The following is a 20,106-nucleotide window of genomic DNA, read 5'->3' as shown; positions in this document are numbered from 1 at the left end:
AATAATATGTAGTCGTAGAGGGTTCTTATCCTGGTTACTAAGGAATCAACTAGCCCGCGAGCGGTGACAGTAGAAATGACGTCTTTACACGGGGGTAGGAAGTGTATAGATGTGACCACGGGGCTTTCAAAGATGTCTCTAATAAGATGAAGCTTGGAAGGGTTAAGCAATTTAGAAAGCGAGAAGTGGTTCTTACTATGGAAGCTGGTTAGTTGAATGCCTATATCAATAAAACAGTGAAAATAAAAGTGTTTATATATATAATATGTATATCGAAGAAGTGGCGGAGCGGGATCTAAACGCGACAGGTATACATATAATATATAATTGCAGTGTAAAAGCTCGCATTTTACCAAGTTGCGATTCGTAAAAATGTGCGACTACTGATTGACATAAAACAAACACAGGTGAATTGATAACCTCTTCCTTTTGTTTTTTTGAGGTAGGTTAAAATGCCAGTCAAACTATACCTATACCTGCTTTTGTGCTGTGTGCTGTTTTATTGTTGAAATTTAAACATGGATGGTCGGACATAGCCAGTATACTGTGGCAGCGGCCTATGTAGCGGCGGATACAACGGAGGTGATAACGGCACAATATCCTAAAATGGCGGCTGGTTCGGAAATGAGTTCCAGAAAGATGCACCTACAAATTCACAGTGCATTGCCTACATGAAAGGCCGTATCTTGTACTTTACTGGAAATTATTTGATATACTACTTCAGACTTATATTATGTTACTACAATTTGATTTGAGTATTATGGTTTAGAAAGTTGTACCTACCTACCTAATACAAACGTTGTTCAAATTATTTTAATTTATGCCACCTGTAATTGAGCTCACGTCACCATTTTTGGCCCATTCGCAGTTCGCACACATGAATGTAAAACCAAATCTGCTTTAAACACTGCAAACAAAAACTTATTCAAATCATTAGTCGACTGTATGTAGATGTATGTAGGCATGGTACGACATTAAAGTATAGGTAAGAAAAAGAAAAGAAGCCTGAAAAGAAGTAAGGTTATAGGGTTACGCGGATTGACTACAATCCGCGTAACCCTATAACCTAACTTATTTCTAACCGCATGCCTAAAGTTCTATAAATTAATTTCTGTTATATAGCACCCCTACATTCAAAAATATGTCAAAATAAACATCGACCCTCACAAACTGCCAGGCGGTTGCGTAATCAGCAACATTGCAAGCCATTTGACACTGGTACAGTCGCCGAATAAATATGGATCTTTTAAGAGCGCTCTTACAAGAAAAGTCGAAATAATGCAAAATTGATGATACTAGTCGACGAAATTCAGGACTTTGCGCTCATTATTAGAAACAATGAGTACTTGTTCCAGTAAAAGCGTCTTCTTATCTTTATAAATATCGTTGTAAATATTAGAAAAAGGACTTATTAAATTAGTAATGATTTTTTTTCTGATGGTCGTTTCCGAAAAACCCCGTGAAGCACTGAATGGCGAGCTCTTATTTGGAAATGTTGAGAATTTTACTCTGCTAAACCTGGCTATTTTGTATTACTAATACCCTGTACTTTAGGCATATCAAACTATATTTTTCCTACATACCTTTGAGAAAGAGAAAATCAAAGTAAAACGAACTCGATTTTCTCTCCGAAACAAGTGTCAATTCCTACGAAAATCTACTTAATATCGAAGTCATTTTCATACTCAAGCAATCTGCAACGTTTGCTTATACTGTTGGTATACATTAGTGTTTATGAAATTCTACTATAATTTTTTGGCAATTTTTTGAAAACTACTCTATATTACCGATGACGCGCGCTGCGCCAGCTCAGTGCCGCGGCAGAGCTTGTAGAGGCAGGACGTGTGTCGGTCGGCTCCGCACATTTTCAACGGCGACGACGAGGTTTTTTATCATTGTGTGCGGCGGGCGCCGTGTAAAACGCTATACTGTGTGCGTGTAAACCGCAACGAGAGACTTTGATCCTAGCACTGTTTTTATAGTATTATAATTTATAATATAAACAACCGGACAGGATTAAAAATATTTGAAACGACCTGACATTCTATATGTATTTATTTGACTCAAGATAGTACTCAGGGTCTGATGATGGAGCCGGAAGGTGGTCACCGGTACCAATCAACCATGCAACTAAACCACTTCGTGTTTAGGCTCGTTTTATTCGTCTCAACAAGATCTTTGACTTAAGATAGTACTCAGGGTCTGATGATGGAGCCGGAAGGTGGTCACCGGTACCAATCAACCATGCAACTAAACCACTTCGTGTTTGGGCTCGTTTGATTCGTCTCAACAAGATCTTTGGCACAAGATAATACTCAGGGTCTGATGATGGAGCCGGAAGGTGGTCACCGGTACCAATCAACCATGCAACTAAACCACTTCGTGTTTAGGCTCGTTTGATTCGTCTCAACAAGATCTTTGACACAAGATAGTACTCAGGGTCTGATGATGGAGCCGGCAGGTGGTCACCGGTACCAATCAACCATGCCACTAAACCACTTCGTGTTTAGGCTCGTTTTATTCGTTTCTATAAGATCTTTGACACAAGATAGTACTCAGGGTCTGATGTTGGAGCCGGAAGGTGGTCACCGGTACCAATCAACCATGCAACTAAACCACTTCGTGTTTGGGCTCGTTTGATTTGTCGCAACAAGATCTTTGACACAAGGTAGTACTGAGGGTCTGATGATGGATCCGGAAGGTGGTGATCGGTACCAATCAACCATGCAACTAAACCACTTCGTGTTTGGCTTCGTTCGATTCGTCGCAACAAGATCTTTGACACAAGTTAGTACTCAGGGTCTGATGATGGAGCTGGACTCCACCCACGGGTACCAGTCTACCCTGTAACTGAACCACTTCGTGTTTGGGCTCGTTTGATTTGTCGCAACAAGATCTTTGACACAAGGTAGTACTGAGGGTCTGATGATGGATCCGGAAGGTGGTCACCGGTACCAATCAACCATGCAACTAAACCACTTCGTGTTTGGCTTCGTTCGATTCGTCGCAACAAGATCTTTGACACAAGTTAGTACTCAGGGTCTGATGATGGAGCTGGACTGTGGCCACGGGTACCAGTCTACCATGTAACTGAACCACTTCGTGTTTGGGCTCGTTTGATTCGTCGCAATAAGATGTTTGACACAAGATACTACTCAGGGTCTGATGATGATAGACAGGTACCCGTCGCCACCTTCATCATCTTGTTGAGATGAATAAAACGTGCCTAAACACGAAATGGTTTAGTTGCATGGTTGATTGGTACCGGTGACCACCTCCCGGCTCCAACATCAGATCCTGAGTACTATCTTGTGTCAAAAATCTTGTTGAAACGAATAAAACAAGCCTAAACACGAAGTGGTTTAGTTGCATGGTTGATTGGTACCGGTGACCACCTTCCAGCTCCATCATCAGACTCTGAGTATCACCTAGTGTCAAAGATCTTGTTGAGACGAATCAAACGATCCTAAACACGATGTGGTTTAGTTGCATGGTTGATTGGTAATGGTACCTTCCAGCTCCATCATCAGACCCTGCCCTAGTAGCATTTTCGTTGGGGCCCACGGTGCCAACGGTAGGGAAAACGTTGGGATGAGGTTCGTTCCGTAGCCAACATTAATTTTGTATTGGCCCACCATCGCATTTACCAACATTCGCTGTGGCACAGATGCCCAACAATGGGCCTTTGTGTATTTTGGTACCGTTGGCTAAACAACGATAATATTCGTTGGCCCAATGATGACATATATCGCATTTACCAACATTGGCAGTGGCAGTGATGCCCAACAATGGGCCTTAGTGTATTTTGCTACCGTTCGCTAAACAACGATAACATTCGTTGGCCCAATGTTGACGAATACCGCATTTACCAACATTGGCTGTGGCACGGATGCCCAACAATGGGCCTTTGTGTATTTTGGTAACGTTGGCTAGTCAAGGATATCATCCGATGGCCCAATGATGACAAATATCGCATTTACTAACATTGGCTGTGGCACTGATACCCAACAATGGGCCTTTGTTTATTTTGGTAACGTTGGCTAATCGACGATATCATCCGATGGCCCAATGACGACAAATATCGCATTTACCAACATTGGCTGTAGCATTGATGCCCAACAATGGGCCTTTGTGTATTTTGGTAACGTTGGCTAATCAACGATATCATCCGATGGCCCAATGATGACAAAAATCGTATTTACCAACATTGGCTGTGGCACTGATGCCCAACAATGGGCCTTTGTTTATTTTGGTAACGTTGGCTAATCAACGATATCATCCGATGGCCCAATGACGACAAATATCACATTTACCAACATTGGCTGTAGCATTGTTGCCCAACAACGGGCCTTTGTTAATTTGGTAACGTTGGCTAATCAACGATATCATCCGATGGCCCAATGACGACAAATATCGCATTTACCAACATTGACTGTAGCATTGATGCCCAACAATGGGCCTTTGAGTATTTTGCTACCGTTCGCTAAACAACGATAACATTCGTTGGCCCAATGGTGACGAATACCGCATTTACCAACATTGGCTGTGGCACGGATGCCCAACAATGGGCCTTTGTGTATTTTGGTAACGTTGGCTAGTCAAAGATATCATCCGATGGCCCAATGATGACAAATATCGTATTTACCAACATTGGCTGTGGCACTGACGCCTAACAATGGGCCTTTGTGTATTTTGGTACCGGTGGCTAAACAACGATAACATTCGTTGGCCCAGTGAGCACAAATATCGCATTTACCAACATTGGCTGTGGTACTGATGCCCAACAATACCAGTTGAGTTTGCTTGTGGCGTCACTAGATGGCGTTACTGTCTCCAAACATCGAAGTTATAGTTATTTTCTCGAGTATTCCGGATATAATCATAATATTTTTTTAAAGTAACTTATAAATCTAATAGCTATAACTATAAAATTTATACATAAATTTAAAAAATTGTATTTTACCAACATTTTCTCAATTTAAATCTCAAAAAACATAAATCTCGCTTACGAAGTTTCGAAGTGCGGTTAGTATATATACAAATTAGAGTGTATAGTATTTAAGTGTACTTGCTTCGGCAGTACATATACTAAAATTGGAACGATACAGAGAAGATTAACAACAACTGCTGCCTAGCCTTAGGGCCTTCATGTGGATACAACCAATGCCTACCGTAGTGTAATTGTAATATTTATCAGCAAAGGCCCAACGTCGTATTACACAACCACTTACTTAACGTAGGGTAACTGTAGGACTCGTAAACAAAAGCCCACTACATAATTAGACTGTAGGCACACTATAAATTACACAACTATTTACCTACGGTAGTATTGTAAGAATCCTACACAAGGCCCAACGTTAAAGTTACAATGTTGGCCCTTTGTGGGGCAAGCTGTGTTGGGCCTTCAACCTGGTGCACGACTACCTACCGACCTACCTGACTTGAAATAGAAGCACAACGAAAAAATTGCCCTTTTTTATTTTTTTGCAGTTGGCCCTACAGCAAGCCATACGGCCAAATGTAACAATTAACCAACCATCAAACAAATGTGTATAGGCCCAACCACGGCCCAACCAAAACCACCACCGTTGAATAATTGTATGATTTATTTAAATAGGCCCAACGAAAAAATTACTCTAATGGCCCTCTGTTGGGAATCTTCGGGAGGGCCTTTGTCGAGGGCCCTCCAGCAAATCGTACGGCCAAATGTAACAATTAACCAACCATCGAACAAATGTGTATAGGCCCAACCACGGCCCAACCAAAACCACCACCGTTGAATAATTGTATGATTTATTTAAATAGGCCCAACGAAAAAATTACTCTTATGGCCCTCTGTTGGGAATCTTCGGGAGGGCCTTTGTCGAGGGCCCTCCAGCAAATCGTACGGCCAAATATAACGGTTGCCCAACTAATACGTAAACAAAGGCCCAACAAAATCCCTACAAGAAAATGCTATTAGGGTGAGTACTGTCTTGTGTCAAAGATCTTGTTGAGACGAATCAAACGAGCCCAAACACGAAGTTGTTTAGTTACATGATAGACTGGTACCCGTGGCCACCTTCCAGCTCCATCATCAGACCCTGTGTATCTTCAGTGTCAAAGATCTTGTTGAGACGAATCAAACGAGCCTAATCATGTTACTACATGGTTGATTGGTATCCGTGACCACCTTAATCATCATCAGACCCTCAGTACCAGTTCGTTTTTAAACCCTCGTTGATACAAACTTTACATCCTATAGGTACCAAATGCAATGACGAAACATGTAAATAAGCGAGTAGGTACCTATAATTTCTTTCGAGTAATATACCTTCATAAGTACGAGTATGGGGCTATTCATAAATTACGTCGTTTCAAATGGGAGGAGTGGGGGGGGGGTCTGGACATCGGATGATGGTAACATGACGTAGGAGGAAACAGATTCATCCGAAGCTTGATTTTTGGATGATTTGAGGGGTGGGGGGGGGGGGTCAAAAATCGTCAAAAAAGATGACGTAATTTATGAACAGCCCCTATGTACATTTGCACTGCATTTAGTATTTTCGTACTTACCAAATAACAGTTTTAGAACTTTAAAAGTTAAGTACAGTTAGTGTTGTTATGGTTGATTTCAATATGCTTCGCGAAGGATCAAGAATGTTTAATCCATCATTGTAGTGCGAGTGTGGTAGAAGGGATCGGCGTACTGAGCTCGCACGGCCTGCCGCAGCGCGTAAAATACCTAAACTCGCTCAACGCCGAAATGTAATAGCGCTCTTAAAGCGCTTGCCTGGCAGATGGAGCGGCGCCAATTACAGACGTTATTTAGCTGACTGTACTAAAATGGCCGGCCTGGGGTGTTGGGCAAATTTGCAACCAGATAAGGAGTTCGTTAAGCACAATGGCCGGAGAGTCTGTTAAAAAATGTGGTTTCAGGGTACAATTAATGACCATCCTTGAGTTTTTAAAATACCTATGTAGCAAAAAATCGCGGGGTGCTTTAAAGAAGACGCGTTGCCTAATTTTGGATATGTCATCTGACGTTTCTGTTGCATACGTTCTTTGTTTTGTTATACAAAAATTAAGTACCTATATGATCTGCACTGTTCACTAAATACATGACATCCAGAGGTAATTTATCATCTCACCTAGCAAAAACCCCATTGCTTTATTAAAAGTAGTGTATATGACGAGCCATATTTCGGCTAATTTCAATGCGATTGATGAATGTAAGCCAAACTGAAAAAAAAATTACATTTTTTCACCCTACTTTGATAATAAAATTACGTATTTAGCGGGATATTTCGTTGAATATCTACAGTGAATTCTGTATAAGCTATGATCAGTACCCATTAAGGCTGACGATAGTGCGGTCTTGATAGTGTTTGTTAACTATACACACGGATACACATCAGACAATTTTTCTCTAGTCTTTAGTTAAAAAATAATTAAATCTCTGCCACCACTTTATTTCATTGCCAGTTACAGTTTTGCCACTAGAAAGAATTTAATAGAGAGTTATTAACTTTATTTAAAATGAGCATTTTTCGCTATGTCTATGTTTCGCTTTTATCGAATTGAAATTTGAACATTGTCATAGTGACATTAAGTCGAATTTCAACTATCTTGGAAATGTAACATAGAACCCTGTAATATTGGGCCAGCGAGGTGTTATTCGTCCACTATGTTGGACATCTAGACAGGTTGTCCAGTTGTGGCGAGTTGTGGCACTGGTAGTGTGCGGAGTGTTTAGGTCGCGCACGATAGTTACTACGAAAGAGGTTATTCGTCCTATTTGTTGGATATTCAGCTCAGAGTAGACCAGGCGACCTAGCCAAGAAGACAAATTGTACATAGACAAACGCCGAACGAAAAGTTAAAATGTATCGGGATGACAGATGCTACATAAGGTCACGAGATTATTCGGCGTTTTCTATCGATGATTGTCTGACTTGGCCTCTAGTTGTACCACTGGTGGTGTGGCGATAGCTTATTACCTACACCACCACGATAGAGTCCACTTCGTTGAACATACGGGCAGGCCGTGTGTCGAGTTGTGGCACTGGTAATGTGCGCGGTAGTTTATGTCGCATGCGATAGTAACCACATCAGAGGTTATTCGTCCACTATATTGGACATTCAGCCCAGGGCAGGCTAGGTGTCCAGTACCAATGGTAGTGTGGCGGTCGTTTATTACACCACCACGACAGAGTTCACTTTATCCACATCCGGGCAGTCCGTGTGTCGAGTTGTGGCACTGGTAATGTGCGCGGTAGTTTATGTCGCGCGCGATAGTAACCACGACAGAGGTTATTCGTTCGCTAATGTACCCACAGCTGCATCTCGTTTGCATTCTGTAATACAGACGGCTTCTGCATTCTGACGCTGAGGAAGATAAGGTTTTAATATAAATGCGCTGCAATATATAATGGGGTGTGTAAATATTTCGTATTTCAGTGCTTATAATGCATTTGAAAAGTTTTTGAAACGAATTTGTTGCCTGTTCATTGCGATGCTGCTGTAAAACGAGATAATTAAATAAAACATTTGAATATCTAAGAAGCATTATAACAAGCATCTTTTACATGTCGGGATTAATTACAAGAATAACTACCACCATATAGAATAGAATAGAATAGAATAATATTTATTTGAAAAAACGTTAAGAATATGTGAGTAAGTATGTGACGATAATTACCTACACCACCATTAACTTGTTTCATGACACGGTCAACGAAATTTTGAAAAATTTTGGTTGATTATAATATAATGTTTGAAGTTCTCTCTAACTCGTAGTCCCATCAATACTTACAGTCAAAAAGGTTATTTTTATCGAGACATTTATATTAAAATTTGACGTTCCCTGCATTTGCAGCATTATTGCTTCTGTATTGCGGTATTTGCGGTGCAACATACTGCGGTGACTGCATTGCTGCAGCAAATATCAAAATCAATGTTGATGCCCCGATTTTTGACATTTGCGACAGCAATATTGCGCCGCAATATTGCAGCAGTGACGCTGGTGCAGTCTGGGCTATAGCCGCGAAAATCGAAGTACGCAATTTGCGGGCATCTTTCTCTATCACTCTAATTACGCCTTCATTGGAGTAAAAGAGAAAGATCCCCTCAATTTGCGAATTTCGGTGTTCGCGGCTGGCTCTCAAAATCCGACTGTTACTTATATAATTAGAAATAGCAATTTGTCGTTTATGCCTGTAAATATACTACTTTTTATGAGTTAAGATAACATTTATTTTCATGGTTCTTCAACCCTTCTCTTGAATAGTTTCATGAAACAATACTTTAATATCAAAATGTTTGTAAACTGCTGTTATTTTAGTATTGCTAAATCGGAATCTACTGTACTATAATTTTATCATATATTACACATGGTATAATAATATACTCCGCCTGGTACTCCATTCCGAGATTCGCGTATGACCTAACTGACACGCGCCTACGTCATCATGCTGTTTACAGGTTCTCAAACTTTGAAATGTGGGAGAATTTTAACCAACGGTGTAAATTATTTTAACGGCATTAATTTTAAGTTATTCATGTAGAAACATAGTAAAATAAAACAAATCTAATGTATTAAATTAAACTTTATTTATCTATACAAGACAAACGTTTAAAAAACTAATTCACAGTTACACATTAATTACCAAGCTTACGACGTGAAAAGTTTGGAAAACACTGCGACTGCTGACACTGAGCGAGAAGGAAATAACAATTAACACGCGTTCGACAAGGATGACGGTCAGGGCATGAAGTTATCTAGATCCGAATTGTCAAATGTCCACAGCGCTATCCTGTGTTGCCAGTAGTATAAACAGAATTACCCGAAAGTCTGAAATTTCTTTCGTGAATCGGAAGATATTGCTAACGAGTAATTAAAAATGACGTGTTATTGTAAAATTTAAGCTAAAATACATATAAATGAAAATTATAAAATTATAAAGAAATATTTTAATTTATTAACCATAGGTATAATGTACCCATGTAACATGTTATGTTGAAATAAAGTGGCAATGTTGTTGTGACGTAATCGCGTGTCACTCTGGGAATGGAAGACCATGTTTTATTAGACCATGATATTACACCTCTTTCTTTCTGTCTTTTTTTTATAGTAATTCAATCTAGGTATGTACCAATAAAGCTGTTTGTTTGGTTTGTTTAGTTCAAAGATTTTCGTTCAACATTATCGGGCGGTATTGTACCGGTACAGAAGTAGCTGAGACATATCTCAGATTCACAAAGAGAAATAGGTAGCCGCGAGCGCGGGCGGCGACACCGCTCACACTATTTTCATTTCGTGTAGTGCCACATTTAATTTTACTGAAATTCTAACATAGCTTTGCAAAAATGTCAACTTTATTCCGCCTCAGCCGTGTTCGTTACACTCGGATGCCTCGCTTCTTCATTTTCTGGAATGTTCCACAGTTTTGAGACGGGCTTTTGAGAAACTATAACTTTATGAAAACTTACCGAAGCTCCGAAGTAAGACGTGGCTTCTAGCGAAAATTTACCAAAGTGTATTTAATTTTAGTTATGACTTCTTTCTTAGCTTCGCGACGAACGAGTCGAGTCGGAGGAATAATTATACTTGCCCAGTTTTATTTATCTTCCTCCCATGTTGTTTTGCAGCGTCTACGCGTTTCGTGTTTTTCGTTTACTTCTCAAAAATGAGGTCTTATACTTATTTTCCAGCAAAATAATAATAGTCTGGAAAAAAATGCTTATCACAAGCCTTACATAATCAATAAATTAGAATATATTCGAACTTACAGAAATCATCGGAATATTCACTAACAAATTACTCAAAGTAGGTAAATTATTAATTGATACGTGCATTGAAATATGTCTATTACTATATAGTAGATAGTATATTTATTATTCTAAGGGCCACTTGCACCATCCCACTAACCCGGGGTTAAGCGATTAAACCGTTAACTCAGTGTCAAATTGTACTGGTAACCATGGTAACTCCAGGTTTAACGGGTTAGCCACGGGTTATTGGAATGGTACAAGTGACGCTAAATGTAATTGTACATATAGTAAGTTGAAAATAACTTTTACCAGTTGTTATTTAACTTGGTCACAAACAATGAAAAATTAATAATTATTTGTTTTACAAGGGGCCAAAGTTGTTGGTTGGGGCTTGCTCGTGCTAATATTGATACACGAGCAAGCGAAAGATTGTAGAATTCGAAAAATGGAATCTTGAGCATTGCGAGGGCTTCAAACCTTAAACAATTTACCCCCAAGTGAAACACAACATTTTTCACCACACCAACCCGAAGAAAATATTAACTGTTAATACCAAACAAAATCAAACCAAATCAAATCCAAATGAATGTTATTAAATATTTATCATTCAAACTTGTCATTTAAAAGTCAATTCTACCAGCAAACATAAAAAACAACTCAAAATTTGCATTTGATCACTTTGCCTCACATGTGAATAAAATGCAACTTTGCTATCAGTTTTTGAATAATCAAGAGAGCCTTTACCAGTTGGTGTGGTGAAATAGTTATTTACGATATAAGTGCGGAAAAGAGGAAATTCGAATGCGAATTACCTATTCGCACGTGTATCGTACAACGTTTTACAGTACATATGGCCCTTTAAACTTTTGACATACGCACAAAAAGTGCTAATGTACGCACTAGTGCGGGAAAATAGGACCATATGTACTGTAAAAGGCTTTTCATATCAAACACCAAAACGGATGATTTTCCGAATACATTGCAAAGCCTAGCGTTATAGCCCATCGCAAACGATCGTAAGGCTATACGCTGTAAAAGGCTGAGCCCCCGGAGAGGCAAGGCCGCTCCAATAGCACTCATTGGAGGAATAAGCCTGTTTCCCGACGACGGGGTTTAGATGCGCGACTCAATGCTGTTTTATTCTGCTACCATCAATACTTAAAATGCTTGTGAACGGTTTAGTGATGTAGGTGGTATCGATAAAAAGTATTGATAACATTTATGATATTACACTTCCTTCTTTAATACTTGAATTACTTTAATAATTGTAACAACCAAAAGCTGATGCTTTTAAGAGAAAAATATATTTGTTTTTTTGTAATTTTTTTAGCTTTGTGCATTAGCACCATTTTTACGAATTCAATGTATTACTTAGTTCGGCGAGTTCTCTGTACGAACTGAGCCTACGAAGGCGCTTTTCGCTACATACGTTTTCCCGTTTTCCCGGCTACGCTCGTAACGTGTAGCTCGGCACTGAATGTATTAAGATAAATTTTCTTCGGCGGACGCTCTGCTTTTGCTGTGGAATGAGCTCCCTGTCGAGGTTTTTTACTACAGTATGGGGTTCTCCAAAAAAGGAGTGTACAGGTTTCTAAAGGGTTGTCAACGCGTATTTAACACCCCTGGAGTTGCAGGCACCCGTAGGCTACGGTGACCGCTTACTATCCGGCGTGCCCTATGTTTGTTTGCCACCGACCTAGTATAAAATCAAGCTACGATAGTCTTGAAACAGATTACAAAAAATAAAATAAAACATTCGTATTTAAATATTTAAATTCGTTATCACACTTATTGGTCAAAATCTATCGACACGACCCCATGCCTTATATAAAAGGATTTGACATTTGAGGCCGGGAGGGCGGAGTAGCGGATTCAGACGGAGACAAAGTCGCTTCCAAATACTTCTTTGATAATGGCAAATATTGAACTGATATTCAAATATAAAGAGACTATTTGGTTGAGTATCGACGTTAGTGATTTGCTTGCGATTTGAATGAATTAAGAATGCCTTCGTTTAATGCGGGCTCGCCAAAAACACTGACTGTTACTGTATTTTTTTAATACTTAAATAGCATCATAGATAAGCAATAAGTTAAAGTCGGACCAAAACTTATAGATTTTGCAATGACAAAGAATATTTTCTTAAATTTATTTATTTGTTTATTTTAGATTGTGTGCGGTTTAACTACAACTGACTAAACGCATAGTTTTTTTAACATCCATTAAACATTCTATCAGATAGAAAAACAGAAACTTTAATTGCTTCATACATGTTAATTGGCTGTCATACATGTTAAGTACAAGATTTAATACAAGATAACGATTTTTTTTAATTTTTTTACATCTGTTTCTCATAACAACTAACCTAACCTAACACCTAAATCCTGACATCTGTTGGATGAAAATATTACAAAATTTCGTAAAATGCTTAACGATTATATCCAATAGCATTTAAAAGGAAAAGTACTTAGGTAGGTACCGATCCGCAAAAAAACAAGAGATGACATCAAAACATCGCAAAAAATAATCCATCGGTCAATTGATAGCAGTTCTGAGCAAACGAAAAGTCACAACAAATTGGCATTTCCGAAGGGTCAAACAGCTTAACTTATCAACAATTACGGCCGAGGGCAAATCCCAAAGTGAGCACAAATAATACGGTTCTCCTTACGTATCATATTTCCTTGATCCGGGGGTATTAGGCTCCGGAAGGGTCAGCAGAGTCGTAATTCTTATGTTTCCGTGACGTATTGATATGAGTAGGAGGTTTTATTTGCTAGCATTTTTGATGAAGATCCCGGTAACCCAGAAAACTAGTTCTGTTTTTGTTTTATCGATTTGTTACTATGTAGCAAAGAGAATTTGAAATAGAGAGTTACTGTCATGGTAAATTATGTAGCTACAGTACATTTACTGCCATCTTTCGACAGAAGATTAAAACTGTTAGAACGCCATTTGACTTTGATCATTATTCTTTCACTGATATGTATGTATTAAGTTGTTAAATATTAATATTATCGCCATCTACTCGAGGTTATGGCGCCATGGCTCGAAAAGATTGCACCATACCTCTGGCCTAGTGTCGAGTAGATGGCGTTAATATTAATATTTAAAAAATGCTAATGTATAATTTTTGTTATATATTTATGTAAGTACCTATATTTTGTGGCAATTTTTTTTTTCAGACATTTAAAATAAAGTTTAGTTTTACTTATTCAACCTTTATAAGGTCAGGTGGGGTAAAAATAAGACTATAGTTTTTAACACTAAAAATAATATTAAGTATATTTAATTCCTATTCCATTGAAAAAGAAGTCTACACACAAGGCTTCTTTTTAAACGGAATAGGAATGAAGTAACTACAATAAGTTTTTGAGTGTTAAAAACGTAGTCTTATATTTACCCCAACTGACCCTAATATGTAATTGTCCCGTTTGCCTGTAGCTGGTGAAAAATGTTAACTGAAAGAAAATGTGGCGTATCTATTTGGACTCGCAATACATAATAGAAATAGCCATTACCTATCCTGCATGGAACGTCGCTGTATCCCAAAACTAGCAGCAAATTGCCGGATTCAGTTGCCAAATATATATCAAAATGGACGTTAGAATCCCAAATCTTTAACAAAGTAGCCGGGGCTCTCTAAGTCTAAGTAAGTGGCGTTCGGCGGGCGAAGATTTGCCGGACCGCCTCTAATGGGCCTTATCCTTATTTATAGAGCATGATATAGGTGCAATACACATTTTAAACTTGCGAGTTAAAGACATTTTCGGTTGTCTCACGGTACTTGAATGGTCTTAGTTTTCTGTAGGAATAGGTAATTAATTTAGCGGTTTAGATGTACCTACGAGTAGATAGATACTCTAAAATTTGTTGTCCAAACAATGTTAAGGATCTTTATTTCTAGTTTATCGGAATAATCTAGTTTAATGTAGTATTTAGTTTGGAATAACTAAAAACGTACATGGTATAAAAACCTAATATCTGGGAGACCGAGCTTTGCTCGGAAAACATATACAAACTCAAAAATGCACGTTTTACCAGAGATAAGACCTAGGTAAATCGATATATTGCCCGGAAAACCCCCATATAGCAAATTTCATCGAAATCGTTAGAGCCGTTTCCAAGATCCCCGAAATATATATATATATCTATATATATATATATATATATATATATATATATATATATATATATATATAAATAAACAAGAATTGCTCGTTTAAAGGTATTATAGAGTAAAGAAAATTTTTTGTATCAACTTATTAAGAAAAAGACAAACGAAATTTCTGCTCATACTTTAAACTACTTTTCCAAGTAAGTACCCAAGCACGATAAGTGCTAATTCAAGAGTTCGACAAATTTACTTGACCCTTCCGATATTTTAATCGTAATAGCTTATCAAGTAGAATCCTCCCTACAACTTTGATTTCAAGGGGTGCAAATCTACCGCAAATGAGTTCAGACAGCCGTGAACGCCGAACGAGACGTTTTTGCGCTAGCGACACCTGGCGGGCTTAATCCTGAGGCACTTAGGATTTTGGGAAGCGTGACGGCTGCCTAGCTGTTTTATAAGACGTATGTCATGAAAATCTTACATATAAGTCGACACTGCCTTTCTCTGCAATGTATTGATATATATTTTACTCGGGAAATCTCACTCTCTTTTGATCTACGTGAAAATAAATGTAAGTCTGTGAATTTTTAAATCAATTTTGTTAAAAATGGTATTAAATGACGCGACATTATGCGACGCGAGATGTAGGTATAGTTATATAAGTACTTACTTATTACCAATGACCTTATTTACTTACATCTATGCTTATTACTACTAAGTTCCTAAATTTATTTATAGGTTCAGCGTAGTTCAGCTCAAGCGTGTATCGAGTAAGAACCCGGACATAAAGTTTATTATCGTTGTAAAAATTTGATATACAAAATTAGAATATTATCTCCATTTCGATCTTACTTGGCGACATTGGATTAGTCAACGTTTTGAGATTAAAATGTTTAAAACTGGCACCGAACATTTCTTCAGAATGGGCGACAACCTGATACCTAATCAGTGATAAGAAATGTCGATAACGATACGATGCCCCTGTAAAGGCTGATTTTAAAATGATGTTTGGTGAAATTCTCTTTTATTTTTAATACTGCATCGGTGGCAAACAAGCATACGGCTCGCCTGATGGTAAGCAGTCACCGTAGCCTACTGCAACTCCAGAGGTGTTACATGCGCGTTGCCGACCTTTTCAAAACCTGTACACTCCTTTTTTGCTTTTTTGAAGAACCCCACACCGTAGACCCTCGGGAAAACCTCGGAAGGTGAGCTTATTCCACAGCCGGAGCGTCCGCGGGAGGAAATTCCGTTTAAATCGCACAGTACGCGACCATTTAGGTTCTAGGGAGTGAGGATGAACACCCTGCCGACGGCCAGCGCGGTGCGGTGATAGAAAGCGGGCGTGGGCATCATGTCAAACAATTCTTCAGAACACAGCCCATTGTGCAAGCGGCAAACTCAAGGAGGCAAATCTTACTTCTAGATAAACACAGGTACCTAATATATGGAATAGACCGTTATTTAAATATATGTAGTTATTGTAGTCGATCGTGAAGCTTATTCAGATTGCAATAACGGGTTATGAATTTGATCTGGAATAGACCGTTATATTTTAGGCTGTTAACAATGTATTTTTACCATCCAGTTATATGATCCTCTCGGAAATAATAATAAAAAAAATACAAACTGAAAAGCGTTCTTTCTTCACGAACTACTGGTACTTAATAACCGAAAACTAATATACATCTAAGAAATGACGTCATCCATTGATAGCTGAAGAAAATTGAGAGCAAGTACATTCATCATCTTCCTGGCGCTGTCCCGGCTTTTCGCCACGAATCATGTCATAGGTGGGTGGTAAGTAACTAATACCAAGGATGGCGTAGGTACTAGTTTTTACGAAAGCGGCTACCATTTGGCCTCCCAAGTCCCAACCCAGAGGGGAAACTAGGACTTATTGCGATTAGAACGGTCCTCACGATATTTTCCTTCACCGAAAAGCGACTTGTAAATGTTAAATGATACATCGTAGGTACGTTCCGAAAAACTTATCGGTACTTAGGTTTTAAACTAGCGATCTCCGGATTAAAAATCGCACGCCCTTACCGCTAGTCCACTCGTGCCAACGCTTGAACCTTCCAAGTCTTCCAACCACTTACTAACATACGAACGCTCTAAGAACATACTAAATTATTTTCTATGAAAATATTTTAATTTGTGTTTTTTACAAGTACTATTTTCGTTTATAACCAACTGAACGCTTGAGAGCAAGAAAATTGCAAATATAAATACCCCCTGTATGTTGTTATCCTATACATAGATTAGTTAAGACGCACCTACAAACTAGAATGGTCACGGTTATGCTTAGTCAAATTGTACTTTTAAAATTAAACAATTGCACCACTGTTTACGAACGTTAAAACTGCAATTTACCGATTTAATAACTGAATTCTTCATCTGTTCATAAGTAATATCGGTGCATGGTAGATATAGAGCATAGAGAACATAGATAATGCCTTGAGTGAAGTGAATGGAGTGAAATATTTTGACAATGTGATTATAAAACAACCCTGATGAAATCAGGTAAGAATTTTTTTGATAATTTTTGACCATTACCTAAGTACCTGCTATAAGTATCTACATTTTAAGGTTTTTTAAGGCTATATTTTGACTGTAATTTTAAAAGAGTATGGACATTAAATTTCACTTTGGTCAGCTGGTTTACCGATCTTGTTTTTGATTTACATAAAACATCAATTTGTTCTTATTATTTCACAAGTTATATATTTTTTTAGTTTCAATGTATTTGTTACCAGGGTCAAGAAAGCAGAAGAGAATTTAAATGACCGACCCAGTAAAATGCATCATTCATTACCCTCGGAATTATCGCTACTAATATTACGAGTTTAGGAAAATAACTCTGACCGTCCGTCTGTTACATCTTCATGTTTAAACCGCTGAACCGATTTAGATGAAATTTAGTATGAAGATAGTTTCGGGCCCGGGGAACTACAGTTTAGTTTTATCAAACATTATCATCATTTCACTCAGACAAAGTCGCGGGCAGAATCTAGTAAATAATAACGTTTTTATAATTGCAGATGTATCAGCAGTGGCCTTGTGGTGGCTGCTACCGACCATATGGGCCGGCGTCTTAAGAGATACCGAGGACGAACCATGCCGGAGCTACTCTCTTAACAACTTGATTTATCTCGACTGCTCTGACAGAGACCTCACAGAATTGTCAGAAAATTTAAACTACGATGTACGAACCCATTAGTAACTCCTGTTCATATTCAACCTGAATAATATTTTCTATTTGCTTACATACCTATATCTAACCACAAATACACATTTACAAATTTGAACTTATGTTATGTATATGTAGTACTAATCGAAAATATATTAATTTCACTTTTTTTGTTACAGGCCCAGGTTTTACTTCTCTCGAATAATAATTTCGAAAGTTTTCCTAGCCAACTTGAAATGTTTTCTTACGCAGAAAAAATAGACTTGTCAGGAAATCGACTGAGTCGCCCTCTGCCAACATTTTTATTGAATATGCCAAACTTGCAGACCCTCAACCTATCTGACAACAACTATGAAATCTGGATAAGTGAAATGCCGAACAGCAATATAGAATATTTGGACTTATCCAAGAACAAGATTACCCAAATTCATGACGATTCCTTTAAAGAAATGACTGGTCTGCATCATCTTGATTTATCAGAAAACAGAATTGCTGACCTACAACCAACATTATTTTCTGGAGCAACCAATTTGCTCACTCTCAGTTTATCCAGAAATTCCTTTACAAATGTTCCCGCATTCCAATCGCCTTCATTAAGAAGCCTTCATCTAAGTAACTGTCTAATAGGTAATCTTAACGTCAATTCCCTTACCGAAATGACAACTTTACTAGAAATTGACCTGTCTTTGAACCAAATTGAGAGCGTGCCGGACAATTTCCAGTCTCACACTTTGCAGAAATTAGATTTAAGCTATAACGAGATTTCGTCGCTTACTGGCCGCACCTTCTCGGCATTACCAAACCTCGCGGTATTGGACTTGAGAGGCAACGAGTTTAAAAAGGTTTGGTCGTCTGCATACTTCTCCTCAAACCCGTATTTGAGGGAAATATATGTAAAAGGAAACCGTTGGAGCTGTGAAGGATTTGGCGTAAACTTGCTTCTTACATATGAGTACTTGACAAGGGAGCCAGCCAAGGTTGTAGACCCAGCTTCTTCGTTGATATGTTACTCGCCATCTAATGTGACACAATTAACATGGCAGAGGGCTTACATTGAGACGTGGCACCGAGATGGGACGTCGGATGAATCGTATATGTTCATGGCTGTGATGGTTGGAGTAATCATTGGTGTATTAATTACGTCATTCATATGTCGAGGACTGATGTCTCTTAACAAACCGGAGCCGCCAAGACCACCGCCCACTGAAACTGCGGCTCTAAATGGCATCAGCGTGACACCTCAGCCGCGTGTCGAGACCTTGGTAATGAGGGTTCCCCTTCACGACGAAGATCTCCCTCCTTCCTACGATGAAGCGCTTCTGATGCCGCGATTGAACTCATCCTTTCATTCTCTACCTGACTTTGTGGACGAAGTCGAAGAGCCAATAGAGCGTAGACACCGCAGGTCTATGTCTATTGGAGACCTTACGGAATCTAGACCTAGAATGAGTGACAGACGCTCAGTAAGACACACCGTTCAAATTCGTATTAACTAATAACTGACTAGGTATATCCATATTTCATAAGTTAAGTTAAATTATAAACATGTTTTCTTTAATAATGTATAATTTTATTATACATTGAAGTATAATAATGTCCATAACAATGTAGCATAAAATTATACTTTTAATTCGTGTACTAGTGGCGACATCTATTTAGACATTGCGGACATGATTTAATCAATAAATGAGCCGAGAATGAAGGTATCGTGAGTTAGACGCTACTACAAAATAGGATACATTCTGATTCTTACTCATACTACTAGATGGCGCTGTTTAATATAGAAATTAAAATGTAGTGCAATGGATATTATATTGTAGAAAACAATCAATACCTAGTGATTTTATTTCGGTAAATTTCGTTATCGATTTAAATTGCAATGCGATGAATTTGTCTATAAGTTTATGTAAAGTAATTTATTATTAAAAATTAATAATTTATTAAACATGAATAAATCTTAATGTACCTACCATAATGATTTATTTTTCATTCTATATTTAACCAGAAACTGGCCATTCTTCCAATTATGGCCAGATTAGACTTA

The 20,106-nt window shown here is 38.3% G+C and overlaps 1 protein-coding gene across 1 annotated transcript; it reads left to right on the top strand.

Moving 5' to 3' along the window:
- The first annotated feature begins 17,213 nt into the window (after window positions 1-17,213).
- On the top strand, window positions 17,214-19,839 carry LOC134790067 (leucine-rich repeats and immunoglobulin-like domains protein sma-10). The gene is made up of 3 exons (XM_063760826.1): window positions 17,214-17,395; window positions 17,914-18,077; window positions 18,242-19,839. Exons 1-3 carry the CDS (start codon window positions 17,386-17,388, stop codon window positions 19,556-19,558), a joined length of 1,491 nt encoding a protein of 496 aa, XP_063616896.1. The 5' UTR covers window positions 17,214-17,385; the 3' UTR covers window positions 19,559-19,839.
- The last annotated feature ends 267 nt before the right edge of the window (window positions 19,840-20,106 follow it).

This window comes from Cydia splendana, chromosome 4 (assembly GCF_910591565.1).
Source record: "Cydia splendana chromosome 4, ilCydSple1.2, whole genome shotgun sequence".
Lineage (NCBI taxonomy): Eukaryota > Metazoa > Arthropoda > Insecta > Lepidoptera > Tortricidae > Cydia > Cydia splendana.
The sequence above is the reverse complement of the archived record's forward strand: the minus strand, read 5'-3'. Positions and strand labels throughout refer to the sequence as shown.

Excerpts from the sequence above, each read along its gene's own strand:
- LOC134790067 (XM_063760826.1), top strand. Across the intron at positions 18,078-18,241 it reads CAGAAAATTTAAACTACGAT|GCCCAGGTTTTACTTCTCTC; the intron begins GTACGAACCCAT and ends TTTTTGTTACAG.